General features: G+C 36.7%; 2 protein-coding genes across 2 annotated transcripts; both read right to left on the bottom strand.

Moving 5' to 3' along the window:
• Positions 1 to 5,943: 5,943 nt before the first annotated feature.
• LOC110802719 (protein FAR1-RELATED SEQUENCE 5-like) lies at positions 5,944 to 8,661 on the bottom strand. The gene is made up of 3 exons (XM_022008173.1): positions 8,018 to 8,661; positions 6,376 to 7,723; positions 5,944 to 6,198 (listed from the first exon to the last, which is right to left on the bottom strand). Exons 1-3 carry the CDS (start codon positions 8,659 to 8,661, stop codon positions 5,944 to 5,946), a joined length of 2,247 nt encoding a protein of 748 aa, XP_021863865.1.
• A 5,941-nt stretch (positions 8,662 to 14,602) lies between these two features.
• On the bottom strand, positions 14,603 to 16,922 carry LOC110802734 (acetolactate synthase 3, chloroplastic). Its single transcript, XM_022008186.2, has one exon. It carries the CDS (start codon positions 16,805 to 16,807, stop codon positions 14,792 to 14,794), a length of 2,016 nt encoding a protein of 671 aa, XP_021863878.1. The 5' UTR covers positions 16,808 to 16,922; the 3' UTR covers positions 14,603 to 14,791.
• Between the last annotated feature and the right edge of the window lie 2,319 nt (positions 16,923 to 19,241).

The following is a 19,241-nucleotide window of genomic DNA, read 5'->3' as shown; positions in this document are numbered from 1 at the left end:
TTATTAAATTGAATCGATTAGATTGTCCGGTATATTGTTGCGTGTTATGTCTACATATGGATTAGACCTATCTAAGTCCTATATGTTTAATTACGTAGAATCGATTAGATCTCCCGGTTTGCTTCGGGTTTGGTCTACATATGGATTAGACCTAAATATAACTCCTGGTTTGCTTCGGGTTTGGTCTACATATGGATTAGACCTAAATACATCTCCCGGTTTGCTTCGGGTTTGGTCTACATATGGATTTGACCTATCTAAGTCCTATATGTTTTTTTAAATTGAATCGATTTGATCGTCCGGTATATTGTTGTGGGTTTGGTCTACATATGAATTAGACCTAAATACAACTCCGGGTTTGCTTTGGGTTTGGTCTACATATGGATTTGACCTATCTAACTCCTATATGTTTTTTTAAATTGAATCGATTTGATCGTCCGGTATATTGTTGTGGGTTTGGTCTACATATGAATTAGACCTAAATACAACTCTGGGTTTGCTTCTGGTGTGGTCTACGTATGGATTAGACCTAAATACATGTCCCGGTTTGCTTCGGGTTTGGTCTACATATGGATTTGACCTATCTAAGTCCTATATGTTTTATTAAATTGAATCGATTAGATCGTCCGGTATATTGTTGCGTGTTATGTCTACATATGGATTAGACCTAAATACATCTCCCGGTTTGCTTCGGGTTTCGTCTACATATGGATTTGACCTATCTAAGTCCTATATGTTTTATTAAATTGAATCGATTAGATCGTCCGGTATATTGTTGCGTGTTATGTCTACATATGGATTAGATATAAATACATGGTAAGGTGCATCGGCTTAGACCTATCTAAGTCCTATATGTTTAATTACGTAGAATCGATTAGATCTCCCGGTTTGCTTCGGGTTTGGTCTACATATGGATTAGACCTAAATACAACTCCCAGTTTGCTTCGGGTGTGGTCTACATATGGATTAGACCTAAATACATCTCCCGGTTTGCTTCGGGTTTGGTCTACATATGGATTTGACCTATCTAAGTCCTATATGTTTTATTAAATTGAATCGATTAGATCTCCCGGTATGTTTACGTGTTTGGTCTACATATGGATTTGACCTAAATACATGGTAAGGTGCATCGGCTAGTACGTTACATTTTATTATGTTGGAACAATTGTTTTTTCCTTGGTGATTCGACTAATTAAAATAAATGACTAACGTTCATTTATAACAAAAATAAACTTGGAAATACCAGTGAAACAAGAATAAATAATTTATCAGATATAATAAACTATTTTATATAATACGAATACAAAAAAAAAAAAAAAAAAAAAAAAAACTGGCAGATATTTTTATGATTCATTACTACACACTAAACTAATACTTGGAAACCGAAAAAGTAAAAGGGGTAGTGAGCTTATTGGTTGTAGCTATGGAAGAAGCAGGTCCCACTACCTTTTGAGGGTCAACTGTTCACAACTTCATTTTTTTCGTTTATTTTTTTTAAAACAACGAACACTTTCTCTCTCCTTCCTCCACAAATTTTCCTTCACCGACCACCATCACTCCAACAACCATAGTGCAAAAGCCAGATTTGTAATTGCTGGTAACTTTAAAGAACTACATAATGTAAGTTTCTAATTTTGTGATGAATTCTGGTTTTAATTTTATTTGTAGTTGGAGTTGATTTCATTTCTTGGTCAGAGTTGAATGTACGTTATGATATTTAAGGAAAAATAAATTTTGATTTGCATGTTTAACAATTCTGCAAAAATATTGATGTCGGATTAACAATTCAGTAAGGTAATTGTTAAATTTTGTTGATTTTAAAAACAAATTATAAATCAGAATGACCGTGCTTATTGTTGATAGAGAAGAAGATCCCTCACTGAATCCTTTTGCTGATGTTACAAAAATAGAAAAGGGGTACTCTTCACCAGAACCTAATGACCAAGACCCAACTAAGGAAGGGGATAGTTCTAAGCTCAATTCTCCTGTGATTGTTTCTTAGTCAGAAGGGAACCAAAACACTCAGGTACAAGTTTATGTGCTTACCATATGAAATTTTTTTAATGGTAATAATGTATACTGGGAAACGCATGAGTTTAAGGGGTTCATTTTTGTTTTCAAATTAGGAAAAACAAACACCTAACAACGAACAAAGTAATCCAATTGACCAAACTTCAAGTCATGTTAGTGAAGTTGAAAATTTTGCAGCATATTTAGAAGATTTTATTGTTGAAGGAGAAGTTAATTTAGTAACGTGAACATAATGTTTTATCCTTCGTCGGTAGGAGAAAATTGGTTAGTGCATTTATGTATACATTGAGAGAAATATTTTCAGCTAATTTGTATATTATTACACTTTATCAGGAGAATATATGGGAAAGTATACAATATGAATTAGAAGAAACTGGAGATGACATTGAACCCTCTACGATTAAGGAACTAAGCAAAAAAAAAAAGCGAGGCAGGCCGCCGCTAACAGATGCCCAAAGAGCGCAAAGACCGCGCCCAAGTGAAAAATGGGTTAAGGGTGGCCCTGGAAGACCACCTAAGGGTGAAGGTGAAAGCACCGTGAGGGCTCAAGTAAGTTCTTTGGTTGTGTATCCAGAATCATTATTCATGAAGGTGTTACATTTAGTTATTTTGATGTTACGTACAACATGTGTTATTTTGTTAAATTTGCAGCATACCGCTTTACGTGCTTACCCGGATCTTGTGAATGACTTGGTTACCAACATGGGTCCAATTAAAGAAAATTGGGTGCAGGCTGCGGGATTTGTGTCAATATTAAATCTTAAAGTCACAAAGATTGATAGGCACTTCTTGAGTTGGTTAGAGGGAAGGTGGGATGCGAAAACTAAAACTTTACAGATTCGTGAGGATTATAGTATTGTAATAGATGAAGATATGATAATGTGGATCACTGGGTTACCGGAAGGGCTTTATGAATTTAGTCCTCTTAAAGGGGATGACCCGGAACTAACCAGGTTTGAGGAAGAGTATAACAAAAAAAGGGGATTCAGTATATTGATGTGTATAACAAGGCATTGTGTGAAATTGATGGTAGGAACACGTTTCTGAGGCATTTCATACTACTGTCATTCGGCAGTCTCTTTTGCATGACTAAGTATAACTACATTACTCCGAAATTGTTACATATTCTTAAAGATGAATACATAAATGACCCGTATGAATGGAACTGGTGAGCTTTCTTGTATGAGTGGATGGTTGGTCATGGAAAAGAGCGTGGGAAAGCATCAGCATTGATTTTATTGGTGAGTTTATATTGTACAGACAAATGACTGTTACGTTGGCTAAATCTATAATGTGCGTACTAATTAGCTTTTCCATTGCGTTTTACATTACTTAGATTGCGTACCTAGACAGGCTAAAGGGGTGGAAAACACACTTTCCAAGGCTGGGAGCTTGGCAGACAAAAGACATATATGATTTGATTAATCAAGATTCGGGGCAAGATGGTACCTATGGCCATGCACCGGTATGCTCCTGATAATAAGATATTATGCATTCGTGTCATTGCAATGAGTTCTCACTATTTTAATTAATTAGGTGGTGCGAGATGTTCTGTATTGGAAACCATATCCAATCAGTGTTCAGACAGAATTACCACCGTGGTTGAAGGACAGAGTGAATGTCACAGTTGGAAAACCATCCCCACCTCCGAAGGAAGCAATAAAGTCTGCAGTACGATGAAGAGTTCGTCAACCAATTATAGGCAATAGACAGGTATCAATCTTTCCAGATTATAAGATATGTCATTTCCCACTTATCCCTAGGTGTAGTTTAACATTAAAGTGTTGAATTTACCAGGCTAATGCTTCAAACAAAGCAGCTGAAAAAACTAGTGCAGAGACTAGTGCAAGTGGTGGAGAAAAAAATTTACTTATGTTGCACCCACCCTACCCAAAGAAAAAATCGTGGTCCAAGACAACGTTGTAGAAGTTGATGAAGACAGGAAATTTGTTGATTCTTTGGAAAAAATTGGACGATTCATACCAAAAACTGTGGTAACAACCACACATAGGAAAATTTCTGAAAAAATACTTGAGCATAATAAATTTGAGAACCATGTCTTATTACAAACGCAAACACACGCCTTGACAAGGGGTACCCTTTATCGTTCTTTCAAGAGGAATGGAGAGATTGACGTGGAGGTAAATTAATGAACACACTTTAATTTTTTAAGTTGATGAAAAAACTGTTTTAAAAGCATTACATTTTAATAAATTCATTGCACTTTCGCACTAGGTTATGTGTGCCTGGTGTTCATTTTTGAACGCCCAACTTCGTGATATGAAGATCTTTACAACGTATGTGGTTACACCTAAGTTTTGGGTAAGTATTCCAATTCATAAAATTTGGGTTAATTCTTTTTGTTGAACTGCCTGTTTAATGAGGACGATCTTTGTACAGGATGAGTTGATTTCAACGGGTAGCTCTGTGGCCAAGTATAATGAACTGATTACGTTACTGGCAAACGACATGAAACTTGACATGGAACAAGGATTTGACATGAAGGGAATTCGTACGGTAAAGTCAATTTAATTACAGTTGTGGTCGTGAATTACAGGAAATAATCAATGTTTGCTAATGTAGCCAGAGTTGATTATTACGCAGTTATACATACCGCTTTTTCATAAAGGTCAGTGATTCGTGGTTAGATTTAACCCAACTCATTCAAACAAAAAGTGTAAGGTTTCCCGCCGCAATGTATTCGCGTATGACCCGAGCATTACGCCTCATACAACTAACAGTTTCAGTTTTGTTTTTGTGAAGCACTTGGTGAGTGGCAAACTTACTAAACCCTTTTCCTAGTTTTAAAAACCAAGACAATTGATTCACTTACATATTTGTTTTTTAGGATATGATATTTAAGAAACTGCAACCAATGATCGGGTTTAATAAAAATGCATGGAACTTGAGCGACGCAATGGTAGTAATGGTCGATCAACACCCGAAGAACAAAATACAAGAGGACGGGGCACTATTATGCATGGTGTTGTTGTTGTCTTCAGTTGAGGTTGTTACAGCGTGGATGAAGGTAAGGGTATATTAATATAGATAGGTTTTTTAAATTTACAAACTTTTGCAAACACTGATGTCAAAATTCACAGACGTATACGAAGAACGCCGGAGCAACGCGGAAATACATTCTTGGACGCTTGGTATGCAGCGACAACAACACGATCACGGTCCGGGAGGTCCTTGATTTGCTAGGAATCCAAAAAATATACAACTAGTTGTATGACATGCGTGGTGACAATATGTTTTTTGATTTTATTTTTTGTTCACCCAAGCTAGTAGAATCCTTAAACTTTAAGAATCTACAACAATCAAGTTATATTTTGTTGTAATCGGTTATTGTTGATTTTCCGTTCAAAAGTCCGAACGTTCTTCATTTTATACGTAATGTGTCTCTTCAAATCATTCAAAATTTCAAGGGTTCGACTCGTGCTATAATTTTAAGTTCAACAAACAATTCTTGAGTCTACATGTTACGATATACTCATCAACCTACCCGACATTTGATTGTTTGGAGACATTGTTTTTGACATAAATACGCGAGTAGAAATATTTTTCAACCAAAGTATGAACAACAGAAATGACAAATTATACATTTTATTTTAGTATTTAGGGAATTTAATGAAATGTATACAAAATCATATTCATGTAGAAAGTGCCACCATTAAATTGATAATTTAATTAATTTACGATATCATCCTGAAGCAAACTTTAATAACTTGTATAGTTTTGATTACTTACGTTTATTGATGATTATTGGGTGTTGTTCGTTTTCAATAATTGTGGAAAGTTAACAACATCGTCACCACAAAACTTTAACAATCCTTTCAAATTAATAGGCATTTTAACGAGTTAAATAGTAATTTACTACACATACTTATCATTAGATCCTCATTTTAACACCTAAAATAATGATTTACTAAAAACAACTACAACGTCATCCGGCTTCCGGCTTCCAGGTCTTTTGCGCCATACAAACGCATCGTAATCAAAAGTTTGAGATAAATCTTCAGACAAACTAATCTGAGAGCTTTCAAGAATGTCTTCTAACACGGGTCCATTGTAAGAAAGATCTACACGTGCGTCGTGAACGTTGTTCGCGTGTTCTTGTCTAGCTCGGTAGCTAGGAATATGCCCATAGGTAGACCTAATAAGTTCCTACAATTAACGTACACAACATACATTATAGTCGACAAAAAACAAACAAAAAATAAATAATAAAAACATTCAACGAAACAAAAATACCTCATTAGCTGCAATCTCAACGTGCGTAGATGCTAGATTCTTCTTAGATTTGTCATAAATTGAACAAGCTCCTTTCTTTGGTCAACCAACATGCCTCTTGTCAACTGGTGTTTTAATCACACCATCTTCAGCAGGTTGAGCTATCCTTTTCAGAGCGCGTTCATTATGCTCTCTTGGGCGTAACCTACGACGACCAAACACATTACGTGCTTCCGGATCCCACCAACAAATGGAATTATCCCCTACATCGCCAGTCTTTCGAATACCCACCACATCCTCCATTTTTATGCTAAGGGCATCAGTAGCTTCCGTATACAACTTGTAGGCTTCCTCATTATGGATGGCTAATTCTCTCAAATAATTATGTATTTGAGTGAGCTCTTTAGCTTTTGCTAGCCGTTTAGTTTCTTCTGGATCATAGTATGAAACGCTAATGCTCTCATATGACCTAACTTGCTTCCTCCATCTATCTAGTATATACTTCTCCGGTACAAATTGAAAATCCTCCACATCCATGGCTTTCAATATGTGCCTACATAAAATACCTCTAAATTCAAACAACTGACATGAACAGCTTAGCTCCCCTTTAACCTTATCTACTTTAACGTTATAGCTCTTATACCTTTTCCTCCAATGGGGGGAGGTTAGTTTCTCATCTGCTCTATACAATACAAGTGGCCCTAGTGAATCAGTTTTGGTAACATTTGTGTGGGTTAAACCTTTACGCTCATTCACAACTTCAGCGAACATTGCGTTCGTGTAAACCTTATGGAAAACATACTCGGCTAACATACTCTTATCAACATCAAGTTGAGGAGGCGTATCTACACTATCAAAATTATCCTCCTTCTCTTCCTCGGCCTTTATATTCATACAAAACTCGTAGTTCTTAATAAACTGGACTAATCCACATTCTAAGTCTACATGAATTTTGAAGTAACGATTCATACCTTCACTTCTTTGGGTAGATGACATTCCAGCCCAAAATGTGCCTCTATTGTAGGCTGGTGCCCATTTCCGACGGTTATCATACGCATCCTGCATCCACCCCTTACCACATTGATTATATTTCTCCATCACAAGGCACCAAGCCTCATCAAACTCATTAGGATCAAGCATATCGTGGACAGCTGTTCGGATGAGTGTATCAATGCTTTTCCATTCTGCAAGCTTGCCTAGATTGCGAGAAGCATTCTGTAACATGTGCCACAAACAAAGCCTGTGTGGAACACCGGGGAAAAATTCACTTATGGCTCTACCTATTGCCTTGTCTTGATCGGTCAAAATTCCCTTGAGAGGCTTCCCCATGCACTTCAGCCATTCCTCAAACACCCAAACAAATGATTCAGTGTCTTCGTGTGAGATTAAAGAGGCAGCGAAGACAATCGATTTACCATGATGGTTGACGCCAACAAAGGGAGCAAATGGCATAAGATACCTATCCAATTAACAACTTTAACGAATACATTTGTAGTATTGCATACATTACCATGCAAATTGCTCACGAAATAAATATAAAAATCGAAGACCTAATAACCATGCATTTCATATAGGATAATAAGCCAAACAAAAGGCGTAAACCCTAAACCCTAAAACCCTATAACCCAAAAAAACAAACCATTATCCCATGCAAGTCACTAAACATTTTAACATGCAAGTATAAAACATATAATAACACTTGCCCTAAATAAACATAAAAACAAACTAAGCTCTTAAATATAAATTTACGTACCTATTGCTAGAAAAAGTGGTGTCGAAACTAATCACGTCCCTGAAATATTTGCAAGCTCCTCTACTACGCGCGTCGGACCAAGATGCGTTCTTTAAAATGCCATCTTCATCTCGTTGCATTGAACTATAAAAATCGCAATTCAATTCTCGTTGTGATTTGAAATACTCTTCAAGCCCGGCAGCATCTCCTTTCTCAAACATTGTTTTACGACGTTCAACAGCTAAGGCGTTCTTCACATCCTTTTTGTTAAACGTCATATTATCAAAACCACCTTTTTCAATCAATTGAGTCCCGAAGTTTCTATTGATGCTAACACCCGCCCTTTCATATATCATTATCCTATCAAAGGTCGGTCCGTCAATGCTTCTATAATTAACCATCATTCTACTACATTCGGGACTTAGAGGGTGATTATGATTTAAATCACAACTAACAAGTACGAACTCTCCATTTTTCGCTGTACCATAAACAAACATTTTGCAACCAGTTACATTAGACCCTGCACTTTTTTTAACACCTCCCTTCTTACATTTAAACCTTATTCTATCCATCATATGCGGCCTAGCCTCAAGTTCTCCAACACCTATTTTAGAAACACCCTTAGCCTTGTACTCCTTCTTTATAATGTCACTTGCCACAAACATCTCAAAACCTTGTACTCCTTTTTTTATTTTATTTTTTTCAGGGTGAAATTTTGAGCGGGATAATTTGGTGAAGAATGAGGGCGCTGAAAATCCCGCTTAAGATGAGAGTAATGGCGGCATTAGTGAAATATTTTCCCCCCTTAAACATCCCCTTTCCCCCCTAAACCTAATTTTTAATAGCTGAGTTGTCCTAATCCTATTGCAGTCTAAGTCCACTCATCTTAGACCCAGACTAACTGTATGAACTCCCACATATATCATATGTGTCAGTATTGCAATTACCTGAAAAGCCTCTTACCGAGATTGGCACGCTACCAAAGCCTCTCAAGTAATGCAGACTGTTAACTGATTGCTTATAGTCTAATAAGATTCTAAAGACAGGACCAAAATTGCTGACTACTAACAGAAGTGACATAAAAAAGCAGTGATGAGAATAAGGCAAACTCAGATGCATAAGCTATTATATTAACCAACGGCATACCTTCTTTATATATTCTTCATATAGACTTGTTTTCTGCTCCCCTAGCGCAAGGGCCTACAAAATACAATCTCATCGGTGCTGACAATATAAATATTTCAAAATTGAGACAAAAGGGGCATGAGCTTAAAATAGTTTCACAAACCTTATTTAGTAAATCAAAATCTTCATTAGGTTGTATCCCATATCTTTTTTCTCTCCGTAGAAATTCCAAAACCATATCTGTTGCATCAAACAGCAATATTTCTAGGAGTATTCAAATACAATTTCACAATATAGAATAATAAGATGTGCACTATATCCAGCTTATCATGTTTTAATCCAACTCATTGGCAACGTCTAGAAACTTCTATAGTTTCTCCAACTGGCATCTCGATCTGCCATGTGCCAATCTCTTTGACTGACATATGTCTAATTTTGCAAAACCCGGATGAAATGATAATTTGATAGTACTTACCCCACGATCAAAAACATAAAAATGCAGAAAATTAAGCAATACCCAGATAAAAGTAACATCGTATATTTGAAAATTAAGCAATATACCCAATTGTCGTCTTGTCTTAGGCCCTATTTGGTTCATTATTAGTAAAGGAAAGGAAGAGAAAAGAAAGGAAGGGAAAAGAAAGGAAAATAAGGGAAGAGAAATAGATTTTATTTTCCTGTGTTTGGTTTTAAGGGAAAGAAATGAAGGAAAGAGAAAGAAAACATAAATGACAGCTTTTAATTTTCTCTTTCCTTCCAAATTCCTCCAATTTTGGGAGGAAAGGAAAGTGAAAATTTTATAAAGGAGCTTTCCTTCCAATTCCCTTCCTTTCCTTCCACTTCCCATATTATTATTTGTACGAAATACAGGAAACCTTATTTTACTTTTCCTTTCTTTTCTTTTCCTTCCAATTCCTCCCAACCAAATAAAGCCTTAGGATTCGATTAAATTGAATTGCAAATTTTAATGATAAACTTGTGAGTTGTGATGGTTGAGAACTTGAGATCAAAAAAGTGTTCAACAACAATAAATAAATAAAAACCTGTTATGAAATTAGGGAGAAAGGGGAGAGAGGAAGAGAGAAACTGGCGGTTATCATTTTTATTTTCATCAACATAATATGTACATATACATGTATTATATAGGATGAGGATGTCAGGGATATAATGGGCATCCACAATACAATATATTTATAACACTCCCCCTTGGATGTCCATTATCTAAAATAATACAATGGCCCTGTAATATATACATGAGATGATGCCTCATTAAAATCCTTACTAAGAAAACCCTGTGGGATAAAAAAACTTAGTGAAGGAAAAGAGTACAACACTCATCATAATACGCTTGGGATGTTGCCTCGTTAAAAACCTTACATGAAAAACCCAATGGGACAAAACCATGGTTAAGGGAAAAAGAGTGCAACGCGTATTTTCTCCCCCTGATGAATATATCACTTGAGATCTTCTAATTCAATGAATCTAATGCCGTTGATAACTTTCCAAATGTAGCAACATGAAGTTCCTTGGAAGTTGATTCTCCACAATTTGAGTTGAATTTTCAAACGTTCACTTGTATGCACTAGGTGGGTATTTATATCACCAGACTTTTGACAATAATACCCGAAATAAATATATTTTCTAGCTTGTACATAATATTACAAAATATATCCTTAAATATTGGACATATATAAATCTTCTTCTGGAAGTCATAAGTAGTAGTAATCATCAATGTTGATCAAAATTTCTCTAGCCATACTTTCATGACAATACATGATAAATAATAATATCACTGTCCAACTTAGGATCTAATGTGATTTATGGTTCTTCTGGACCATAAAATAAAACTCAATGTAAGGACATTACATACTCTTATCTTATAATTTTGAATCAACTCATATTGTACAAGAATTCTTCCGTGAATAAACTAATATGTATATTTCATATTTCTCAAGTACTCAAACTACTGGTTGAGACGACAGTTCAATCGAAAACACTCTTTAAGAGTTTGATAATATCTCAACAATGTTGTGATATTCATATGCAAAACTTAAAGGGCTAGATGTTTAATAACATCATGTGCAAGTTCTTCAGGAACTTTTCTTATTTGCATGATGCATAACATGTTATTAAATCAACATTATATATATAGTTCTTTCGCAACTCTTCGCCCATTGGAGTAAGAAACTCCTCTTATAAAATTCATAAAGTTGCAAATCTATCATACCATTCTTTGGATGCATATTCATATACGACATCATAATAGTTTTGAAACATATATAACTAGATAAATGAAAATCAATCATGATAAAATACAAAAAAAACTAAATGTATGATGAATGATGCATTTACATATTAACTACACATGTATATGAATGTAAGACTCAAAATGCAAAACACTGTACAGCGTGGATATTTCAAATCCATAACTTGTTGGACTTCAGGTCCATGAGCTCATTTGATCATTATAATGATGTCTACATCGAAATAGACATAAATTTACAATCCCCTATTCAATCCATTATTTCTCGCATATGCATTATATTCCGGTTCCATCATATACCGGTATCATCAAAATTCTTCAACATATACTTTGCATGCTATTCATCAATGATATCTGAATACTTATTCAATAGGTACCATTCATCTTTTCTCACAGGCCATCTATTTTAGTTCAGATATCTATACCACCTCAAGGGTATTTCATATATATACACTGTATATTAGTGTTTTCTTTCTTTTCAAATATATCATCAACTGCATTATCTTGCCCTTTTCATATAAATAAATCTATATCTCATCACTGTGTTGGAACCGTATATATAATCTACACTTCAGGTGCAGAGATTTAAATAAATATTGGCAAGATCATTATAGTAACATCGAGCACTATGACCATTATACACATTTATGCATTTGAACATGTAACAATTTAACATAATCAAGTCATAGATATTTATGTCCTAACATACTGCGAGGACATATAGTTGGCATTTACACTTACTCATATGGGGATCGATATATTATCTTTCGATTTTGCCAACTTATTCTAGCTCGTCTCCCCCTAAGTTGGGAAAATATTTTCAATATATTATGGGGCATAAAATCTTTCACCAACTAATAATACAATTTTCAGCGTGTATTAATAAATGCTTCATACTTTCGTTCTCTTCTGGAGATTAATATTGATCATGGGGAGTAGATGCACTATGCAGTTGTATTCTTTTCATATTTTCTCATTTCGTGCTGATATATGATTGCCCCAATCAAGAGATTTATGATACAAGTTTTCAAAGTAAACTTCTTGGTGATCTTCAAGTCACTTACTATCATGGTGAACTTCAAGTCACCTATCATATCATTATACAAGTTTTCAAAGTAATTAATATCTCTTGTATTTATTTTCTCAATTGACATTCAATTGAAATACAACTCAACCTCATCAATATGTCTTGCCTTTGAATATATATACAACATATGAGGGAGTGTCAGCACATAAACTTTTATTTGACAATAAAATCTCATGACGGGTGTTCTTAAACCCGGATGGCCTAAATTATCACATCATACATATATAATATAATATAAAAAAATTTCATTCGATAACTGCTGGTTATCTTCCCAAAGTGATCACTGTAATTATAAAATACTATAATTTGAACATATTGTGATGTGATATAACGACACAAACTAGTGTCTCATTTGTGCAAGACAATCTAACAAAACTTATGGAAAGATAGCTTATACTCTTCTGGAGTTTTGACTATAGTTGTGGTACATATCAATTTCAATAAACATATTTATCATTCTTCATCTTCAGGATGATATCAATATCATAAACTCATACTCGTGTTCATAATTTATGAACAAAAACCTGTACCACATTTACCATCCATGTATCATTTTAATCCATATACCATTATTTTGTAAAGTTAAAAGCTATCTCCCACTGATTTTTGCATGTATTCCATTCTCAACTATTGTGGTAGCAATTTTGCCTACCATTAAACATATCTCTTCATAATCTATTATCATTATATATGAGAGACATTTTTAGACTTAATTAGTCCCTTCGGGGGAAGTTCATAAATCAACAACCTCTAATTGAGTTATGTCACCATATTCAAAATCACTTTCGTCGTTATGAAATTAGGGAGAAAGGGGAGAGAGGAAGAGAGAAACTGGCGGTTATCATTTTTATTTTCATCAACATAATATGTACATATACATGTATTATATAGGATAAGGATGTCAGAGATATAATGGGCATCCACAATACAATATATTTATAACAAAACCTAAAAAATAGACATAATTGGATGAGAGAGTGAAAAGGAACCTGTTGAGAAAGACCAAGACCAGTTCCTTCCTTCCAACCACGCTTCTTCAATCGTTGGAAAAAAAATTACGATAATTAAGAATGGAATAAAACCAGTTCCTTCCCTCCAAATTCCCACAAACACATCTCAAAACATAACTAAAAGAGGGTGGTAAGGAGGTTTTCTGGTAGCAAACCCTGTAATCCTGTATTATCAAAATAAAATAGGGGGACCTGAGGGCAGAAAGTTCCATCTTATCTTTGAAGAAGCACAAACAAAAATTACCTTGAGTTTTTGTAAATGCTAATGCAAAAGCTATTATAATTTATATGCCATTAGCCAGAAAATCCCAGCAGGATACACTATGGTAAGGACACATCCCGTGAGTTCTCCCAATTTCCATAGCATCTCCATGAATTCTGAATTGCAACAGGTGTCTAAACTCTGAACTACAGTAAAATGCTGTTGTGGGGGCTAATAGCTGAATTCACTATCTCCTTGGATCATTACAGTCACTAGATTATGAATCTAGCAAGTTACATCATTTGCGGTTCACTAAGTGCTGAAGTTTAGCACATCTATAGAAAATGTATTTTCTGAAATTTTGCTCTCATTAATGACACACAGGGTAAAGAGTTAGTACAGAGGTGATAATCACTTAATCAGAAACAGAAGTGTAATTAAATACACAGGGTTTAGGATACCTTGGGGCAGCCATTATAGCAATTGTAGAAGAGCAAATAAATATGCCACAGAACTTACATAACGAAGAAACACCAATTCGACTCACAGTAAGCGCTACAATAATCAGCTCATCATAAAAAGATTGCTTCTTTGCAGTTATCGTACCAACTACCATTAATACAGAACACGGTGACAAAATTACTTAAGGTTCACCAACATTTACACCTTTGGATTTGGCATATTTATTTTATTGTTCTCTTTCAAGAATAAATGCGAATTTGGCCAAACAATATGACAATATCCAATATTCCCGCCCATTCTAATATACTCTTGGTTAACAATTATCAAACACAATCAATTAAGAAGAAAGAACATATTAATTAGGGTACACTTAATATTTTGTCAAGGCAACTAATAGTTGTCATTAACTCAGATCGAAAAACAACACAAAGACACTAATGTGATTCTGCAAAGGGTATAGTAGATCATCCATCATATCGACCATGGTTATTGCTCAACAGTCAACAGACTACAAAAAAGTTTTTCAAAGTAGAAAGCAACATGACAAACAACAAACTAACTTAAACAGAAAACACCCAGTAATCTCTAAACTTTCTGATAAAAAACATTCTAATATACATACAACTTGAGTATCCCCTCTCAAATCTCAATAAGATGTTCTTCCATCACCCTCTGTGATGGTATCCTTGAAGCCGGCACCACTGGGGATCATAGGCAACACATGCTCTTGATGAGGTACAATCACATCCAGCAAGTACGGCCCTGGAGTATCCAACATTTTCTGCATTGCGGCCCTCAAATCACTCACCTTGGTAACACGAGCTGCAGGGATATCGCAGGCATCAGCAAATTTGAGCATATCAGGGAAGATTTCAGCAGTTTTTGAAGGATTTCCAAGGTAAGTATGTGCTCTATTAGCTTTGTAGAACCTATCTTCCCATTGAACCACCATACCTAAATGTTGATTATTCAAAAGCATTATTTTAACTGGAAGATTTTCCACCCTAATTGTAGCCAACTCTTGAACATTCATGATAAAACTTCCATCCCCATCAATATCGACAATCACTGCATCTGGTCGTGCAACAGCAGCTCCGATAGCAGCTGGTAGCCCAAAACCCATGGCCCCCAAACCACCTGAGGTCAGCCATTGACGAGGGTTTCGGTACTTGTAATGCTGGGCAGCCCACATTTGATGTTGTCCAACACCAGTACTAATAACAGCATTACCACCAGTCAACTCATCAAGCATCTGAATAGCATATTGTGGCGGAATAGCATCCCCAAATGTCTTAAAACCCAATGGAAATCTCTTCTTCTGCTCACCCAACTCCTCCCTCCAACTAGAGTAATCTAAACTCAGCTTCCCTTTTCTAGACTCCAAAATCTTATTCATACCCTTCAATGCCAGCTTAACATCAGCACAAATCGACACATGGGGCTGCTTATTCTTCCCAATCTCAGCAGAATCAATATCAATGTGCACAATTTTAGCCCGGCTAGCAAACGCCTCAAGCTTCCCTGTCACACGATCATCAAACCTAACCCCGAAAGCAAGCAGCAAATCCGCCTTATCAACAGCATAATTCGCGTATACAGTCCCATGCATTCCCAACATATGGAGCGACAAATCATCATTACAAGGGTAAGACCCTAATCCCATCAAAGTACTTGCCACCGGAATCCCTGTCAACTCGACGAATTTCCTCAGCTCCTCACTTGAATTCAAACACCCACCTCCCACATATAACACAGGCTTCTTAGCCTCACTCATCAACCTTACAATCTGCTCAAGAAGTCCCTCTTCATTCGGCGTAAACATCGATTTTGGCAGCCTAGAAACATACCCTCCTAGTTTAATAGGATGATCCCAATTGGGAACAACCAATTGTTGCTGAATATCTTTAGGAACATCAATCAAAACAGGTCCAGGTCTACCAGAATTAGCTAAAAAGAAAGCTTCTTTAACAACTCTAGGAATATCCTCAACATCTAAAACCAAATAGTTATGCTTAGTGATAGAGCGAGTAACCTCTACAATTGGAGTCTCTTGAAAAGCATCAGTACCGATCATACGCCGAGGAACCTGGCCAGTGATGGCAACGAGCGGGATAGAGTCAAGCAGCGCGTCGGCAAGCCCAGATACAAGATTAGTAGCTCCAGGGCCAGAAGTAGCAATGCAAACACCCACGCGCCCAGAAGCTCGAGCATACCCCTCGGCAGCGAAAACACCACCTTGTTCGTGGCGGGGGAGCACGTTTCGGATGCTATCGGAGCGCGTGAGAGCCTGGTGGATTTCCATTGATGCTCCTCCGGGGTAAGCAAACACATTCGTAACACCTTCTCGTTCAAGGGCTTCCACAAGGACATCAGCGCCTTTTCTGGGTTCATCAGGGGAAAACCGGGAAACAAATGGTTCAGCTTTTAAATCATCGGTGAGGGGTGATGGTGCAGCGGTTTTGACGGCGGAGAGGGTTTGCGGCTTAGGCGGTTGAGAGGAGAGAGATGCGGAGACTTGGAGAGGGCGGCGGAGGAAGGAGGTTGGGGTTTTGGAATTTGTCGGAAAAGGGACGGCATAAATGGAAGATAGGGGTTTAGGGGTTTTGGTAGAAGGAGGAGCTGGGAAAGGAGAAAATGCAGGGTTTGTTGAACGGGCCGCCATTGTTGAACGCAGAGAAGGTTGGAGAGAGAAAGAGAGGAGATTGTAGAGAGAGAAAAGAAGGAAGTGTGATGAGCGTGGTCCGTTAAAAATAGGGTTGGAAACGAGTGGAGGACCTCAACTCAACTCAAGGGTTACCAAAGTATCCTTGAACTAGTTTTCTTGTTACAAAACTACTCCATCCGCCTTAATACTCGCACCGCTTTTCTTTTCGGATCGTTCCTTAATACTTGCTTCGCTTCTATACATGGAAATCTTTACCAATATTATATTATTTATCACACTTACCTACTATCCCACCTATACCCCTACTCCTTACAAAAAATCATTTAAAAATTCACACCCCCCACTCAACACTCCCCACCCCTTACACATTTCCCACTAACTATATTAAAAAATACCCCACTATCAACTAACACTCATTAAATTAATAAGTCAATTCAAATGTCTTAAACTCCGCACCGGTCAAACCGGTGCGAGTATAAAAGGACGGAGGGAGTACATTACTCCATGTGACTACTTGAGATTAGGAATCCGAATCCAATCTTCTATCCATATCTATCTACTCCGGTATATTACACGTGTCACTCGCTGACGCAAAAAATTTCCGCTAACAAATTATTTTCTAAAAACATCTCTTCTTTATATTATTTTCTTTTTCTATCTGTTTTATTAACGGTTTATATATGGAAATATCAATATCACCGACTGGTGATGAGAAGGTCAAACAAGATTCTATTCACATGATGGAGAACATGAACCAGAACAAGCTTGTTGTCTTTCTCCTACTCGGTCAATGCTTCAGCTGCCTTCTTGACATCCTCCGCAGAAAGGGAGGGGTTTGGTGCTACCTCCTTTCTTGCTTCAGTTGCTTCGATCATATCCACATAGAGCACATAACCTATTTTACGTTGCTAATGAAGGAAATAATGTCCTTGGTCCAAGTTTGCATTTAATGCATTTAATTCTAAGCCTAATAAATGCGGTTCAGTATTAATTAACAAATTAATAATTCAGTGAGATCAAGTGAACTGAATGCCTAGCTAGAGGCCACTTCAGTTCAAGTGGAATTAATAATATTAACCCACAACTTACTCTTGACTGAACCCGTAGGGTTACACAAATAGTACGTGAACGGATCAAGTATTTAAGTGAATATATTATTCATTAAGTACTCTATTTATGATCATTCGGAAATAACGGATGTTGCCGGAAACAGAAACATGGTTCGTATCGGAAAATATTATCGGAATCGGAAATGTTGCCGGAAACGAAAATATTACCGGAATCGGAAATATTGTCGGAATAGGAAATTATTTCCGGAATCGGAAATATTTGTTCGAAACGGAAATAGATTCCGGAATCGGAAAACGAATCGGAAGCTCGACGAGCGACAAGCCGGCAAGCGAGCAGGCCCATCGCTCGACAAGCAAAAGGCCGAGCACACAGCACTAGGCGCGAAGCCCAGCACCGGCGCCCAGCCGTGGGCCGCAGCGAGCCAAGGCAAGCAGCAGCGCATGGCCGAGGCCAAACGGCAACGCGTGCTAGTCCTTGGGCCAGCAACGACTGCGTTTGGGCCTAGCCAGGCACGCGCGCCAGCGTGGCCCTTGTGGCTGCGTTGGTTGCTTCGTCTTGGGCTTCAAGCAATGTCCGATTACTTAGTCGCCAAGTAACTTTGACTTTGAGTGTTAGTTTTCCTAGTCATACTAGAATTGGATTAATTAAGAGTTTAATTATTGCTATAATACTAATTGGTTAAGAATTTCAATCCTAATGGGATTGGTAATTGTTTTCCTAGTAAGACTCAAATTCCTTATTTCCTGCTCTATAAATATGAGGCTAGCCCTCATAATTCATATACATCAAAACATATTCTTTACATATATTGTGTTCAAGGGAGAAAATAGTTTATATTCTAACCCGAGTGCATAAAACCTTAGTAATATCCTAGTTGGTTGAACTTAAGGCGGATCCAAACGTGTTGTAGACTTTCTACGGAGGGGCGACACTTGGAGCTCTTAAGACTTCTTTATTTTCGGTTCGGGAGCAGCTAGGGAAGGCACGCATCACATTGTATGTAACCTAAATTATGCTAATTGACTATGTGACAATTAATTTGGATTCATGGCTTTATGGTTTTTCCGCATGAATTATATTGTTTGTATTATTCCTACTGTGGTATCATGAGCCTCTAATTAATTCCATAATCAATTATAGTTAACATAGATTAAGTTTTATAAATTTGAAATGAATTAAAGGGGTGATTAATTTCGTGATTGTAATTAATTGCAAATTCGTGCAATTATTTGATTATATGTTCGCAGGATTTTCGGAAGTTTTGTCAATAATGGTCGAAATCTTATGTTTTTATAGTGAATTTCGCATGTAAACAACGTTTTAAAATTTTAACAAGAATCAAAGATTTGATGCCGAGCCC

Source organism: Spinacia oleracea, chromosome 1 (genome assembly GCF_020520425.1).
Source record: "Spinacia oleracea cultivar Varoflay chromosome 1, BTI_SOV_V1, whole genome shotgun sequence".
Lineage (NCBI taxonomy): Eukaryota > Viridiplantae > Streptophyta > Magnoliopsida > Caryophyllales > Amaranthaceae > Spinacia > Spinacia oleracea.
This window is presented reverse-complemented; position numbering and strand designations above follow the sequence as displayed.

Excerpts from the sequence above, each read along its gene's own strand:
- LOC110802719 (XM_022008173.1), bottom strand. The coding sequence starts at position 8,661 with ATGTTTGTGGCAAGTGACATTATAAAGAAGGAGTACAAGGCTAAGGGT. Across the intron at positions 7,724-8,017 it reads ACCACTTTTTCTAGCAATAG|GTATCTTATGCCATTTGCTC; the intron begins GTACGTAAATTT and ends TTAATTGGATAG. Across the intron at positions 6,199-6,375 it reads CACCAGTTGACAAGAGGCAT|GAACTTATTAGGTCTACCTA; the intron begins GTTGGTTGACCA and ends CGTTAATTGTAG.
- LOC110802734 (XM_022008186.2), bottom strand. The coding sequence starts at position 16,807 with ATGGCGGCCCGTTCAACAAACCCTGCATTTTCTCCTTTCCCAGCTCCT.